The 17,309-nt window shown below is 39.0% G+C and overlaps 1 protein-coding gene and 1 long non-coding RNA gene across 2 annotated transcripts; one reads left to right on the forward strand and one right to left on the reverse strand.

Moving 5' to 3' along the window:
* Positions 1-482: 482 nt before the first annotated feature.
* tor2a (torsin family 2, member A) lies at positions 483-8,408 on the reverse strand. Its single transcript, XM_046385847.1, has 5 exons — positions 7,942-8,408; positions 7,009-7,274; positions 6,521-6,696; positions 5,335-5,462; positions 483-2,389 (listed from the first exon to the last, which is right to left on the reverse strand). Exons 1-5 carry the CDS (start codon positions 8,060-8,062, stop codon positions 2,145-2,147), a joined length of 936 nt encoding a protein of 311 aa, XP_046241803.1. The 5' UTR covers positions 8,063-8,408; the 3' UTR covers positions 483-2,144.
* LOC124057505 lies at positions 7,449-13,769 on the forward strand. The gene is made up of 3 exons (XR_006843114.1): positions 7,449-7,582; positions 9,524-9,663; positions 12,770-13,769. It is a non-coding gene; the product is annotated as an uncharacterized LOC124057505 (long non-coding RNA).
* Positions 13,770-17,309: the final 3,540 nt, after the last annotated feature.

The raw sequence follows: 17,309 nt of genomic DNA on the forward strand, positions 1-17,309 counted from the left end.
GAACTGAGAGGAAATCCAAAACATGAGGACACAAAACAATTAGGAAAATAGGAACAATCCTACTGTGGTGCTCTGGGGAAGGGGAGTCCTTTTTTTTATTTTCATAAGATATGAAAATCATTTTCTTGACAGGTTCTATACTGAGTGTTCTGATTAGCAGGGTGCACAGGTTCCTTCACAGCAAGTGACTTAATCTGTTCCTGATGGCTATAACTTGAAAGACGCATTATGTAGATCATGTCACCATTTCAGGGTACAACAAATGACATCTATATGGTTTCTAGTGGAAGTTTACAAACTACCTTTTCTGTTTCCTAAAAGGAGGCAAGATCAACCTAAAGACTGATGGTTTCACTCTGAAAGTGTAGAGTAGATGAAACCATGTTTCAGACTTCTGACTATATACATGTCTATCAATAATAATGTCTTTGTTTCAATGACAAAATCACCTCAATGTACTGTCCTTGTAAATTCAATTAAACTTGATTTTCAGTGCATTTTAATTGCTGTTGCAGGTGTTCATACAGCCATCATTTAATACAACAAATAATTAATGGTTTACAATCATTAATAGTAGTAATTTTGGCAGATGCACACTGACTTCTCATCACATACCATCACAAAGATAATACATCAGGTCCATTTTATCAACTATAAAAATAAAGTGCACTTTCGGCATGCTTAAACACACCGGCAAAATGTTTTCCATTAGACAAGCAAAATATAATGTCATTTCTTACACAACTCACTGAAATGAACAATTAAGATGCACTGAGCTGCAAGTGAACTCAGTTTTCTTACAGGAATTTACTGCCACCTGTTGGCAGAACTGATGATGTGCTCCAAAACGGTCACACCAACTCTGCTGGACAGCAGGGATACAAAGGGATACTATTTTTCAAGTAAATTCCAGCTTCTGGTTCACATGTCTTTTACCATGTTTTAAAAAGGGACATGGCACTCTTTAGACAGGACCCTGGCTTGACTCTCAATACTGCCTTCTAAAAGAGCATTACTTTAAGGCACTGAACATTTTCAATAAATATTGTATGTGGTTTGACACATTGGATGCTGTCATGCTGATTATTTAGAAGAAAACTAAAAGTTACAACATGAAGATGCATTTAATGAGGAAGCTAATGTTTCATAACTGAGTTCTTATTTAAGAGCTTGTATTGGTAGATAATTATAATTATTACATACTGTTAAATTGTACTGGTTAGATTTGGTTCAAAACCAGTGGTGGCACGAGCTAAAACATGTCCTAAATTCTAAAACTCCACATCTTCAGTCTTATATGGAATTAAACCCTAATAACCATGTCTTGGTCATTTGAGTGTTTTTATGTTTTCAGACAAGTTGAATGAGTTCTCTTTCCATCCCACAAAAGATTCTTAGACATTCTAAGACAAAACAACATTTCAACACCCTATTTGACTGCTGCATGAAGGAAATCTTTGCACTGATCATAAAATTTGTTCCCACAAAAAGTCATTCAGATGCATTAAAATCAACTATTTTAACCCCTTTCAGGGACTTGCTGATCCAATTTATTAAACCTCAAAACAAAAAATATGCATGATCCTCTTGTGGGCAAACTGGGAAGTTTCCCATTATATGACTGTTTGAAACTGAAACGAGGTGGTGTTAAATAAATACGATTTAATAGACTTTTCCACTTAATTGATGGGCTCCACTACCTCCACAACTGCAATTTAAACCTAAAACCACATTGTACCGACATAAAAATTCATAAATTAAAGGCAGAGATGAGTTTGAGGTAGGGTGTGGCAGAAGTCCTGGTTTCGACACTGAATGATGCTCAGGGAGTAAACTCTCCTGTGCTCACAGCTGGACGTGTACTGATGCTGTTCCAGCAGCGCTGCCTTCAGACAAAAACTCAGAAATGACAGCACAGAACCGCTTTATACTACGCAAGCTGCGAGTTCATTTGCCCGTTTGTTTCCAAAAGCAGGATGCATCCTCGACTCTGAATCCCTACTTGCTCCAGGGATGCTGCTGTGACCTGCATGAGGGGGAAACTGACTAAGACAGATGCAGATTTCGGTTTGTTTTCACTGAATCATCTCAGAAAGTGTTTCCCTTTCAGTTCTTACATATCAGCAAAAAGCTGCCCTCTCGATTCACAGGAAGAGGTTGATTTTGGCGGAAACTGTCTTACAGCCGGTAGAGGAAAAGTACTGTCCCTGGACAGGAGTGTAGATCATGTCGCCCCCTACTGCCTCCACCACGTCATTGCGGGAACAGTAGCCCCGCAGGCAGAGCTGAGAGTGGACACAGCGTTTCACGTGGTGTTGACTCAGCGGCAGGAAAGGAACGAAGCGGGTGATCAGTTTCTGCTGGATGATGCTGGAGTGAAAGAAACCACCTAGAGAGAGAAAGGCACTTCAGTTTCCTTCATCTGACAATAATTTAACAGTAGCTGGGCCTGCACAGCAACATATTCGCAAATTAGTTTGTTTGATCAACTGAACAAAGACAAGCAGCTGTTTCATCTCTGTGTCTTGCATTTAGCTCATTATTGTGCACTGCTGCAGTGCACTGAGGAAGCCTCAAAAATATTATTGTAGACAAACTGTTGAATTTCCTATTCAATTTTTTATTTTTTCTATAAAAGTCCAAAACCAAAGAAATTCAGTTTATATCACAAAAGACAAAGAAAAGCAGAACATTTTTCATGATTAGTATTACAATATTAAAATTATAGGATTAATATTACAGGCATAACCGGTCAATAACAGAGCTCTAATCCTATTAAAGTGATGGACCATGTGTGTTTTTCTCTATTTTATATACTTTTTGGAAGCTGTTCACTCAACATGAGGTCCAAAGAGGTGTCTATGCAAGTGAACAAAATAAACTCATCAGAGAGATAGTAAAAGCATTGGAAGTGCCAAAACAGCAATTTGAAATTTTCTTAAAAAGGAAGAATTAGCTAGCAAGCTCAGCAACACCGAAAGGCCTGGAAGACCATGGAAGACAACTGAAGTGGTTGACCGCAGAATTCTGTCATTGGTGAAGAAAAATCCCAACGTCTACCCACGTCAAGAACACTCTTGAGCAATTCAGAGTGTCATTGTCAAAATCTACAGTCAAGAGACAGCTTCATGAATGCGAAATACAGAGGCTTCACGACAAGGTGCAAACCACTAGTAACACTCAAGGACAGAAAGGCCAGATTAGACTTTGCCAAAAACACCTTAAAAAGCCTGGAATAAGACTAGAATAAGATTCTTTGGACTGATGAAAACCAAGATGAAACCAAGATTAACTTGTACTTAAATGATGGGAAGAGAAAAGTATAGAGAAGGAAAGAACAGCTCATGATCTGAATGCATACCACAACATCTGTCAAACATGGTGGAGGCAACATTGTAGCATGGACATGTATGGCTGCCAATGGAACGCTCAGATTCTGCCAAATGATAAAAACTGGCAGGATGCTGCTTCATATTGCAGATGGATAATGACCTAAAGCATACAGCAAAGACAACCCAAGACTTTCTCAAGGCAAAGGGATTATGGATAATGGGATATTCTTCACAAGTCAGTCACATGATCTCAGCCCAGTAGAGCACGCTTTTCACTTACTGAAGACAAGACTGAAGGTGGAAAGAACGATGAACAAGCAACAGCTGATGGCAGCTGTAGCAAAGGCCTGTCACTGCATTATAAATGCAGTTGCAATAACAATACATTGATCTGAAACTTATTATTCTAATTCTAATTATCTAGTAAGTCCCCGTACATTTTCATCTGTTTCTACCTGCAGATGAAAGTGATTGTGACTTGGGATGCTTTAACTGTGTGCTCTCACAGCATTAGCTTTTATGTTGTTTTCCATTTGTAAAGTCATGTGCCATTGCTCTGTGGTGCATTGGCGAGGTATAGACTGGTTACTGATTTCCCATGAAGTGATAGGCTTGGGGGGCAAAGCCTTTATGAACTATAACTTTAGGTACATATGGAACTCCAAACTCTAAGAGTGCAGGCCCAGCCCTCTAAGCTGTGGGTCCCATAGGTTGCTGTAACTGGGTGAATCAAAAGTTGTTTTATTAGGAACTGATTGTCTAATCGCCGCTGAACTTTACACAAGATGAGACTTTAGTGGTCTCCACACTGCTAGTAGGCATAGACTAAAAGTCTTTTGTCCTGTGTGAGTGCAACTGAAGGGTGAACCCACTCCCCATGTTATGGGGCTTTTCCATAAACGTGCTGGCTTGGCTTGGTGCGTCTTTCACTGATGATGTGCTTATTTTGAGTTGACAACTTTTAAAAGCAGTTACTTATTTTTGTTTTGAGTATTTTTCCATCACACAGCACAACAGGTAAAGGAAGTTGTTTACCTGTTGGAGGGGAGCTGTTTACAGAGGTGCAGTAAGAGCTAGAGTAAGAGTAAGAATCAAAGAACCAATAAGAACCAAAAATGTTGGGTTTTTCACCATCAGTAGCTTAACACAACTCCTGAAAGTGAATGAAGGATTATCCAGAGATAATATGCCACAAGGTTCTGTGCTTGGCCCGATCCTATCAATCTATATGCAAACAATCTATATGCTCCCACTACAGTAGGCAATGTGATCAGAAAGCACTTTCATAACAGACTAGCTCCTGCCTCTAGCACCATTGTAAAGAACCTGTGCGTTAGCTTTGATCAGGACTTGTCTTTCAACACTCACATAAAGCAAATCTTGAGGACTGCGTACTTCCACCTTCATAACATTGCAAAAATCAGGCATGTCCTTTCCTTAGATGCTGCTGAGAAACTCATTCATGCTTTTGTTACCTCTAGGCTGGATTACTGTAACTCTCTTTTGTCAGGATGCCCTAAAAAGTCCCTCAGGACTCTACAGCTCACTCAGAACTCTGCAGCTTGTGTCCTGACTAAGACTAAGAGGAGTGACCACATTTCACCTGTGCTGGCCTCTCTACATTGGCTCCCAGTAAAATTTAGAGTAGAATTTCAGATCCTATTCCTAACCTACAAAGCCGTGCATGGTCTGGCACCATCATATATCACTGATCTCACTGAACCATATCAGCCCTCTAGGGTGCTGCGTTCCTTAGATTCAGACTTACTGGTAATACCACGAATCTCCAAATGTAAATATGGAGCCATGGCCTTCAGTTTTCAAGCTCCTCTTCTGTGGAACCAATTACCAGCCTCAGTTCAGATGGCAGACACCATCTCTATGTTTAAGAGTAGACTTAAAACCCTCCTTTCTGACAAAGCCTCTCTAAAGCCTATGTGCCAAATAAAGAGTATGCAGTAATCAATGAATTTTATGCAGTTTAATTGCAAGAGACACTTACTTGTGTTGCTGTTGTACACTGTTCGTGCAATGGCTTCCTGCAAGTCGGATAAGTCGATGTCCTCCCTGTCCCGTCCAGCTTGCCGGTTCTCCAGTGCCATTTTGTTAATCACCTCCTCTCCTGTGGTGCTGGAGGAAAAACACAAAAAAACACTTTCAGAGTCCACAACAAAAAGTCTGAGAATGTTTGGAGCAGATAAATAAATTGTAGCACAGTAAAGACACAACCATTTCATACACAAGCCATAGCATATGTAAAGTCTGTCTTTTACTAGAAAATCCAGTCTGCAGTATGCAGTTCAAACACTTAGCTGTCAAATCAGAGAAAAGTGGAAATTTTTGTGTCACATCTACACTCACCCTTCCCAGCGAGTACAGTATGTTTCAGCCTTATTAAATGAATATTCCAGCAAATCTCTGTATTTTATAGCAAGCTCTAGTTGCCAGATCTATTTTATAATCAAAACCCATAACCAAATCACACATTCTACAGTACAAATTACCCACAAGTGTCACTGTATGCCAACAGTAGTGACTTGGATTCAGTGGGACACTGTAAGAAAAACAGAAAAAGAAAAAAATCTAATCTCTTAAGAAAAGGGTCTGAAATTAGCATACAAGCAAAAATGTGCATTCTCCTCATAACATTGTTTGCTCCAACTGGAGCCTGTACTCTCAACAACCAGCTCAAAAATTCCTCCTTCATCCACAAAGGAGCAAATTTCCAGTCACTATTTTCATGAAGAGCTGGCTAATCTGGTAGCATCACAACACTGCGCGCTAATGAGGTGATAAAAGACAACAAATTTTCACAGAAAGCAGTTACATCACTGCACTCAGTCCTTTCATATTTAAATCAAATGATAGCCTTTAAAACAGCTGCTTTTAGGAGGTGTTGCAGTCCCCCTTTAAAACACTAGAAAATGACTTTCTTGTAAAGCACTACTTCTCTGACATTTTCCTTGAAACTGCATATTGTTATTACAGTAAATTGTTTATTTATTACCAAAACATTTATAAGTCAAACAGTTAAGACAGAAAAATATGTTGTTTGAATATCGATTTAAGTGGTACTCCTTCAGTAAGTAACACTAGTGCTACTAGTGGAAAAAGTGCTCTGAATGGAGCCCTTTTATTAGTCAGACCTCTCCCCCTCTCTCTTTCTGTTTGTGTGTGTGTTTGTGTACCCAATGAAGACATAGATGGCCTTGCGGTAGTTGGTGCGAAACACAACATGGGAAGGACCCAGGAAGGGCTCCAAGACATCAATGAGACCTGGAGGCATCCTCTCCATCTCCTCAAATACGAAGACAGAGCGTGCGCATTCCGTGAGGTTTCCTTGCACCCAGCTCTTCAACTCCTCCTGCAAGCCAACAGAAGAAAACTCAGTCCTGACAGCAGCTCCAAAGGCTGCAAATAATTAGCACATTTCCATTGAACCCATCATAATTTTCATTCAGCAATGAAAAAAATTGCAGAATCAAAATTAAGCATTTAGTAAATCAAGAATTTAGTAAAATTTTTTATTTATTATTTTTAAAATTTATTAATTTTTGATTTTTTTCTCTTGACACATTTAATCTATTATTTTTCTCAGACCAGTAATTACTCATTACTACTGCTGAAGTGATTACATGAAGATAACCATTGCCTTACACAATAATCCTGAACTTACCCTATACTCCTTGACCCGGTCAGGTAGGGGGAAGTGCAGTGTGGGAACAAACTGGTGGACGTATGGACTGCTCATCGCTGAGCCATACAGATGATTTCCCAGCATGGAGCTGACCAGTGTCTTTCCTGTCCCAGAGGAGCCATGGAAAGACAGCACCAGGGGCCGCTCAGGGCTTTTATTCTGAAGGAAGCTTGCCACCTCCTCTGAAACTATGTCCTGGGCCAGATGCTGTCCATAAACATTTTTATAAAGGTCCCACTCCAGGTCTTGTTGTTAAGAAATAAAAATAACAGTGCCGTTAATGTTATCAACCATCCTGAACACCTACTTGGCTGACAGCTTAATATGTCACATAATGTGTGCCCTCTTCAACAAAATTGATCCAGGACCCAGGATCCAGCTTTAAACGCAGAAAAAGTCCCTTTTCAGCTAACATTAACATTTTAGAGCCAGGCACTTTGGCTGAGGAACTTAATTTCAACACTTACTCCCTCCTTCAGGTAATGGCTCCTCAAATGCCAAATAATAAGCGGTAGAAACTCTGCATCAGTGTCTCTGGACCGTCTGCTCCTATGTAAGTAACCTCAGCCTGTTTCATTTTAAAAACTGCACATTAATTAAGTCCCTCACAATTCAACTTTAACTTCAAATATTCAATAACAGAGAAGACTCCTTGTATTTTGCTAGTTAGCATAACAGCCGGCTAGCAAAGCACTAATGACGTTAAGAGCATTACCAACTCACCTTGTACACAGTAGACTAAAACGTCAGTTAATAAACGACTTCTCCACACAAACAAAACATATTTCAAGTTTTTGTTTAATGGACAAACTAGCTAGCTATAGTCTGCTGTATCCTTTTAGCCTAGAGTGCTATTAAGAAGTAACGTCCATCAGTTACTGTTAGCTAGCTACAACAGACACGTTGTCTTACCTCTGATATTCGGTTTAAAATCGCAATCACAGCTGTCTGATATGGTGCAAAAAAGTTGCCGCAAAACGCCGCAGACCGGGTTGTAGAGGTATAGAGACAGCACAAGCAGGATGGCCAACATCTTGACTCCCTGCTGTCTGACAGGAAAACCTAATAGACTACTCTAATGATAACCAGTCTTCTTGTAGTTTGTATACTTCGGAGAAGGGGTCTACATATGGGTAGCGAAGTGACAGAAAGGACTACATTTCCCAGAAAGCAAATCTGATATGACGCGTATCCGCCCTTGATTGTTGTACACGTTGTACGATCACAGTCCAAAAAACACAGTATGTGGAAAATACTATTTAGCTTGCAGCTAGCTAATACCTTGTTCCCTTATAGCATAGGTGTCAAACTCTGGCCCGCGGGCCAAATTTGGCCCGCAGTGTAATTATATTTGGCCCGCGAGGCAATTTCAAATTAATATTAGAGCTGGCCCGCCGGTATTATACGGCGCATTCACACAGGAGACGTCTGACTGACGAACACCTTTGTTCGATAATGAAGGTTTCCTCAGCTCAAACCCTGAGCCCCGACATTGATGAACTGGCATCCAAGAAAAGATGCCAGGTATCTGGCTTGGCCGCATCAGAGTAGATCAGTGTGTCGCGAAGTGAGCAGTAAATACGTTTTCTATGCACTTTTTCTTGCTACTCCAAGGCCTGAATGGTTGATTTATTCATAGTTGTGATGTTATTTTATTTTCAAATTTATTAGCCTGTGTAAAAAGCTAATTTTGACATTTACCTCAGAAGGCTGCAAACAGAAAGCATTCATTTTAATTTAAATTTTATTTAAATTTTATTTAATATGCCATTGATATGTTTATTATTATTATGTATTAATAAATAATTATTATTAAAACTTGTTTGGTTCCATATTAAAAGGTTCATTTGTTGGCCCACTGTGTATTTGAGATTGACACCCCTGCCTTATAGCCTGGCCATTTCATATTGACCTTGTTTCCTGCTGTAGTCAAAATGATGGCCTATGTCAAAAATATAATTGTTATGTAAAAAGGTGAATAATATAGACCTAAGTACACTTTGCACAGTTAGTTGTAGCTTCAGTCATGGTCACCATGTGAAGAGGTAGGCAATAATAAATAAGCTATCATGGTAAATGGCAGTCAAGCAACTGCTACTGATGAATTGGCTACTTGTTATTATCTGTTTCTGTCTCTCTAACTTGATAAATTACAGCTAGGAAAGGACATAAAATGACTTTCTTTACAGAACAAAGCAGAATTCTGTGCAGAAGCCTGCTCACCCTTAATCTGAAAATTAGTTATTGATATCTCAAAGAGTTAAAGCAAGGCGTCTGGACTGAAGATGGACTTGAAGACGTTTCACTGCTAATCCAAGCAGCTTCATCAGTTCATGAACTGAACTGAAATAGAAAAGAAGAGTTACTTGACCTGTCGAGGGAATGGCTACAGACCTCTTGGGGTATTTTGTTGGAATGTTTGTTTGTTTGTTTCAGACTTTCTTTCTTTCTTTCTTTTTTTTTTTTCTTTTTTTTTTTTTTTTGATTTCTTTAGGTTGCTGGGGAACTGGAGCACTCAGAGAAAACCCCATGTCAAGAAAATGGAAAGTCCAGAGAGAAAGTTTCCAGATGGATTTGAACAGAAAATCTGTGAAGGGTCAGAGCTGCCCACCGAGTCATCATGCTGTCCTAAAGGTATGGACCGCTTATGTTTTAGTTAAATAGCTTTGCTTCAAATTGCAGGTAGGTAGTTTAACCTGTTTTTTCGTTTTTGTTGATGGCATTTGATGAAATCATCGGAGATGGTGAGGATGGACGTGTTTGTGGCGTCAATGGTCTTCCCTGACAGGTGACCCCAGTGGGGGGAGGGCGAAGGACATACTTAGATTTGTCTGTAGACTGACACTGGGACTTTGTATGGACAATTGGGAAGCGTAAGTGTCTTGATATGTGTGCAGACTTACACTGGCCTTGTGATTTGTCCTGAGTTGGGGGCTCGGCATTATTTGAAATAGAAGGAAAGCGGGTGTGCACTGGTTTGTGTCCAGGCTCAGACTTGAACTTCCTCACCTCATCTGTCAGCCTCATTTTCTCCTCCTTCACACTCTCTAGCTGTGTCATGGTCATCTTGAGGAATCCCTGTGATGCTTCTAACTTTTTCTTGAGTTCTCTGTTAGTCCATTGACACCGTATGAGCTGCTGTACTGCGTTGTCTGGCCGCAGAGCCAACTTGTCTGTCAGCTCATTAATCTCCATGTTCTTTTTCTCCAGAGACTCTTTTTGTGATTGAATGAGCCGATGCAGAGACTGTATCTTGTTTGTCTTTGAGAGAGGTCTGTGAACATATGGATTTGTAATCCCAGCCCTTCTTTTGCGTAAATTCCAATTAGCAATCTTCTGCCACATATATTGTTCTCTCTTCTTACTTTCTGCATTTTGAGAGGCTTCTCTGAGAGTCTTGTTCTCCTGCTGAAGAGACTTGATTTCCTCCATTTTCTCTTTTAGTGTGCGTTCTAATGTGACCTTCTCATCTTTATACAGCTGGATCGCCTGTTGCTGCTGCAGTCTCCGTTCATTGCTGTGCGTTACTTGTTTAACCAGCTTGACTTGCTCTTCTTCTAGGTGGGCCATTGTTTTCTCTGCCAGGGCCTTTTCCTCATGAGCAGAAAGTTTACAGAGCTTCCCTGCTTTCTTTGATTCTGCCAGCTTCATCTTCATTTTTTCCAGCTGGCTCTCCATATAAGAATATTCCTGCTGCATCCTGCAAAACTCCATTCCCATTGAACTGATCTCACAACTCTGATTTCTGATTTCATCCTTTAGTTGTTTGATTGTTTCATTTTTCAGATCTGTTTCAAGCTGAACCTCAGTCAAGTTTTGAAGGATAAACTTTTTCTCAGACTTGAGACGCTCAGTCTCGAATATTTGATGTCTTAATTTGGCATCTGATTCATTTTTCAAAGTCTTAAAATCTATTACTTCCTGGGTCCTGACCGCAATGACCCTGTTGCTTTCTTTCTCCTGATCATTACATTTTTTCTTCACATCGCTGAAGCTGTTCATTTTACTTTCCAGCCTTATGCAGAGGTTTTGCTGCTTCTCCCTCTGCTTTTCAATATTTTCTTTTTCCACCTTTAGGGATATTATATTTTCTTGTAGACTGGTGATCTGTTGCTCCTGTGTCTTAATTTGGATTAAACTGTTCTTGATCCTACTTGTCAACATTTCATTTTGCTTTTTCAAATGTCCTTTCTCTCTTGTATGAGCCTCAACTTGTTTCTGGTATTTTTCAAGTTCCTTATTCTTTGTCTCATTTTCTTTTTGAGTGCATTCAAGTTTGCCTTTACATTCCTGCAGCTCTGTTTTCAGATCTTCATAATAAGTTTGTTTGTTTTTCATTATAATTACACTCTCGCTTAACTTACTGCAATTCAAGTTTGTATTTTTCAACTTCTGCCCTTGTTCTTCTATTTTTTTGGTCGCATAGGCTTTATATCCTGTCAGCTCTTGCACCTGATTTCGCAAAGTCTTCCTTTGCAAAGTCAATGATTTGTTCAGTTTATTCAGTTTCTCGATCTCCTTGTCTCTCTGTTCTCTGACCATACTCTCTGTGTTGTATTTGTTCTCATCTTTCAGAGATTTCTTCTGGAGCGCCAATATTTTCCGCTCTAAAACGCTCTTCTCGTGAGCTCTCTGTCTCTGTAAATCTCTAAGATCAGATTTGACCTTTACTAGATCATTGATCAGCCTTTCAATATGCCAGTTCTGTGTGCTGAGTTGTTCATTTAGCGCAGCAACATCAGGCTGTCCTTTTTTTAAAGGTGTCTGATCTTCAAGGGGGAATTTGACCCTTTTTCGCGGTTTGTTTTTGCCCTTCGCCAATTTCCAATTCTTCCTTTCTGTGTGTAGTTTACTCATGAGTTGTCTCACATGCATGGTGTTATGGTCAGTTTTGTCTTTACAACTCATTGTGATTACCTGTAATTACCACCCTAAATGAAATTAGTCAGTGTATTGAAATGTGTCGTTTCCACTGTCTATCTCTGAATGGCTCCTGAGTATTGTTACACAGGCTGAGAGCTTAAACAGAAAATACAATCTGGTGTCCTATTTATAAGTTAGACATCAAAGGACATTCCGATGACAAACATCAAAGGATGAAAGAATGATGCTGATGATGTCATGATACATCAAGGGCACTGTTCTTTGACACATTCCATGAAATCATTTCCTGTTCTAGAAGTTTTTTTTTTTGTTGTTTGTTTTTTTGGGTGGGGTTTTTTTTGAAGGCCAGATGGCAACTGATTGTCACTTTTTTTCTTTATTGAACATAATTCCAATTCACATATTGAGCCAGGAGGAAAGAGATGCACACTACATTTACAAGTTAACAAAGACCTTACACTTATAACATATATATATATAGACTTTATAGCATTGTCTTCATGAGATAGAGAAATAACACTAATGTGTACATTCACATAATTTTAAAAGCAGTAAATCATGATTTGACATTGGAGAATGTGGACCTTCCCTTTGATTAATTTTCAGAACTGAGAGAGTATGGGAGTAAGTAGTTACAAAATTATATACAGTGTTCCAAAAAATATGCCTGTATTTATGACAGCAAAACAAAGTGATAAGATTTTCTAAATGCTTACTGCAAAATGAACATAGCAAATTTTCCATGTTAGAAAGATCATAAACATTACTCATGAGGAGTAATGAATGATTTTGTATGACACTAATTTCATTTTGTTTTGTCTCATCTCATCTTGTTTCATTTTCTCCTGCTTATCAGGGTCCAGGATGCAGGGACAAGCAATGAAGCAGAGAAAGCAGTGAAGTATTGGCTAGCAATGGTATTGGTTCCCCCAGGACAACTGGCAGGTTGAAATGTCAGTGCTGACAAAATGTTGGCTAGTTTTGCACGTGGAGGTGGGAAATGTCAAACGTTGAAGTGTAGCAATTGAACTGTGCAATTAGGAACAGTTTATTGCTCTGATACTGCGATTGGAGCCAAGTTCGGTTTAAAACGCTTTGCTAAACAGAACCTTATCAATGGCGTCAGTTTTTTCACTGCCCATAATGTGAATACGGTGTATAGAAAGTGTGGAGTCATACTTCTCACAGTACCTACACACATGGACAAAATTGTTGGCACCCCTCTTTTAATGAAAGAAAAACCCACAATGGTCACTGAAATAACTTGAAAATGACAAAAGTAATAATAAATAAAATTTGCTGAAAATCAACCAATGTAAACCTGACATTGCTTTTGAATTGTTGTTCAACATAATCATTAAAAAAAAAAAAATAACAAAAAACAAATAATGAAACAGGCCTTGACAAAAATGATGGCACCCTTAACTTAATATTTTGTTGCACAACCTTTTTAGGCAATCACTGCAATCAAACGATTTCTTGTAATCTCTGATTGCTGTTGGAAGACCCATGACCTGTGACTGAGATCAAGCTTTCTGACACTAGGCAGCACATTTCACTCCAGAATGCCTTGATATTCTTGAAATTTCATAGCCATTGGAATATTTCACCCTGTGCCAGATGCAGCAAAGCAACCCAGAACATAACCGAGCCTCCTCCATGTTTCACAGTAGGGGACAGTGTTCTTTTCTTGGTATGCTTCACTTTTGCGTCTGTTAACATAGAGCTGATGTGCCTTGCCAAAAAGCTCCAGTTTTATCATCTGTCCAAAGGTCATTCTCCCAGAAGCTTCGTGGTTTGTCAATATGTATTGTGGCAAATTCCAGTCTCACTTTTTTATGATGTGCTTTCAACAGTGATTTGACTCAAACAGCGAGGGATGGTGCGATCTGACACTGATGTAACTTGACCTTCGAGTTCCCTTTTACTGTCTTTGGAAGTTGTGCTGTGCTCTTTAGTTACCATTCGTATTATCTGTCTCTTCAATTTGTCATTAAATTTCCTCTTGCAGCCACGTCTAGGGAGGTTGGCTTCAGTCCCATGGACCTTAAACTTCTGAATAATGTGCTACTGTAGTCACGGGAACATCAAGCCGTTTAGATGGTCTTATAGCCTTTACTTTTAACATTCTTGTCTATGATTTTCTTTCTTATCTCCTGAGACAACGCTCTCCTTCTCTTTCTGTGGTCCCTGTTCTGTGTGGTACACACCATGTCACCAAACAGCACAATGACTACCTGCCTCCCTTTAAATAGGTAGACTGATTACAAGTTTGACGACACTTGTGGTGCTAATTAGAGGACACACCCTACTTTAACATGTACCTATGGTCAAACTATTTTCAATCTTTCCTCAGGGTACCATCATTTTTGTCCAGGCCTGTTTCATTACTTTGTTTTTTAAAATTATTATGTTGAACAACAACTCAAAAGCAATGTCTGTCTTATTTATTATTACTTTTGTCAGTTTCAAGTTATTTCTGTGACCATTGTGGGTTTTTCTTTCATTAAAAGAGGGGTACCAACAATTTTGTCCACGTGTGTATGTTCTCTGAAGGCAACACAATTGAGGAAGGTCCTCAGCCTTCTTTGTTATGCCGTCACTTATGCCACTGAAGACCTCAAATACTGAAATATATATGAAAGTGGAAGTGAAGTGAATACAAATTATATTTAAACTGAAAAAAAAAACCAATTGTACAAGTACAATGTTGTATTTTTCAAAGTTCAAAATCGAAATTTCAGTGAAAGTTCAAATCTTTTTTCAAATGAATGAAACTTTTGGTCCTGATTTGGCTCCACAGAGGAGCAGTGACTGTACTCAGAACCTCTCCTGGTTGTCCGAGCGCCTGACCCTTTCTCTCTGGCTGCAGAAACTCGGCCTCCTCGGCCACTTGTATCCGTGATCCGATTCTTTCTTTTGATCACTACCTCAGCTCTCTCTTCACCACAACAGACCGGAACAGCGTCTGCATCACAGCAGATGCCGCCCTGATCTGTCTGTCAATCTCCCGCTTAATTTTCCCTCACTTGTGAACAGGATCCCAAGATACTTGAACACCTTCACTTTGGACAGCAACTCTCCTCTAACCCAGAGTGGACAATCCACCCTGAGAACCATGAGAGCCAGAGTTGCTGCACACTGGTGTGTGGCAGTTTTAATGGCCTAACAATGCTCTAACATCTTCTAACAATCAAACTGAGTGGGCTTGACCAATACTGAGATTATACAACTACTAAATCCAAGTTGCTATTTCTCAGACAGTAAACTCAACATGATGATCTTTTATCATGGCGTCAAACTCTTTAATTACATATGTGAATGAAACTGTAATGTGGAAAGCCACAAATATTTTAATATTTAGCTTAAGAATTCCAGCAACATAATAGTGTGCTATGTTTATGAGTTAGGATGCCATTTTTGATTTGTATTTCAGTATTTTTAGTTTGACATTTTATCACAAATTACTAATGACTTGCACTAACATTTTTTGGACTAATGTCTGTAAACAGTGTGGAAATGTCTGTTGTTGTCTATGGTGTTGTGCCCATGACCTCTGACCTCTCCTGTAAGCTTTCTTTGCAGGATGCTGATCTGGCATGAGGCACATGATTATTTGTAAACCAGCAGCTCTCTCTGTCCTGATGTGTTATTATATAACATGCAGGCTGAAGGTCTTGTTTGGTATTTGCTGCTCTGATTTTGCTGCTGCTTACTTCTTTGGGTGAAATGTAGCTGGTTGTCTGATGTCTGAGTATTCCAAGATGTGATGAAATGTTTCAAAAGTCAGACAGCAGCCCTGATCTCTCACACACAGTCAGTCTTTTAGTCTAGCTAGTCATTTCATAATGATGACTGAAAAATCAAATTGAACATTGTATTTTCCTTGTAAGAGGCATACATTTATGAAGGGTGTAACCAGGATCTACTGCCAGAATATCCTCATAATCGCATACATGTAAAAAGTTCAGTTCTGTTATTTTATCTTCACTTCACTCACACTTGTTTTCTCTTGTTTCATTTATGTTTTCATTGATACAATAAGTCAACAATTTTAGATAATGTTTCATGATTCCATGTTTGCTCATGCTGCTTATCCAGACCATCAAAACTATGATAGTGTGTTTTAGTTATATGTCATAATATTTAGTTATTATTATAGAAAAAAATGTCAGGTGTCATTTTTTAATTTCAAGCATGATTTGCATGTTTTAGGACACACTTGCACCTTGGAAAAAAAAATGCTTCAAATTGATTAGAAAACATCTGACCTGAGTCACATGAAAGGAAGGAAGCTGACCCCTTAGCTGCATTGGGAAGCAGTCATGCAGGTTTCAGGCTGAAATATTCTGTTTTTGGTGTTTTGCAGCAGGAGCCCCCTGACCACAGCAGCGATAGCCATTAAAAACACGGGCGAGCCTAACCAGTAGTGCCCCCTGCTGGGGACCTTGACAGAAATGGTGAAGGGTCAGAGATCAGGGTCAGAGATCAGGACAGAAGCACACGGTGACCGTTGGTTTGTTCCGTTGACCTCCATGATTGAGCCAACTGCTTTTGGTCGCCACTCATTTGTTAACATTCTTGTCTATGATCCACTCAGTTCTGTTTTAATATAAGCAGGCCTGTCCTCAGAAATGTTTCTCGTTGTGACTTTTATTTGATCAGTACAATAAAAGTAAATATATGGTGCAGCTGCAAAGCATGTAATGTGCATAAGTCAGTAGACAGTAGGAGTGTAAATATTCTTTTACTTATAAATTATCAGTTCAATTATTTTTTTAAGTAATCAATTAATGATTAAGTCTGTTAAATTTCAGCCCAAGATAACCTCTTCAAATTGTTCTGTCCAATCCTCAGTCCAAAAGTCACTGACAGTCAGTTTACTCATAGAGAAAAGTAGCATATCTTCAAATTTGAGAAGTTGCTTATATTTTACTTGAAAACAATCAATCATTGATCAAAATAGTTGTCAGTTACTCCTCTGCAGACTGTTGTTTCAAATCCAGTTGACAGTCTTCTATCATAGTATGTCCTGAACAATTAATTGGTAACATTTTGGGTTGTGAATTCCCTCAAGAATTTCCTGGGGACAAAATGTAGTTTATTACTGATAAAAGTCAAAATAGGAATGTTCTTTGAACAAACAGCGTCGTTTAACATTTTAATAATCTTATAAAATAAAAAAGTGATAGATTAAGTGATTTCCCATCCAGTTATATTGTGCAACCTTAACAAAATTTATTGAATAAAGTATTTCTCTCACAGCTAGAATCAGACGGATGTATGATAACTGATGATGTCGTGACTGATTGGCTGGTTGATTGCCTGTATTTCAGACAGTTAATTGATTTAAATGAGTGCAACTTTTAAATCTCTAGATCCCATATTTAACAGTA

This window comes from Scatophagus argus, chromosome 4 (genome assembly GCF_020382885.2).
Source record: "Scatophagus argus isolate fScaArg1 chromosome 4, fScaArg1.pri, whole genome shotgun sequence".
Classification (NCBI taxonomy): domain Eukaryota; kingdom Metazoa; phylum Chordata; class Actinopteri; family Scatophagidae; genus Scatophagus; species Scatophagus argus.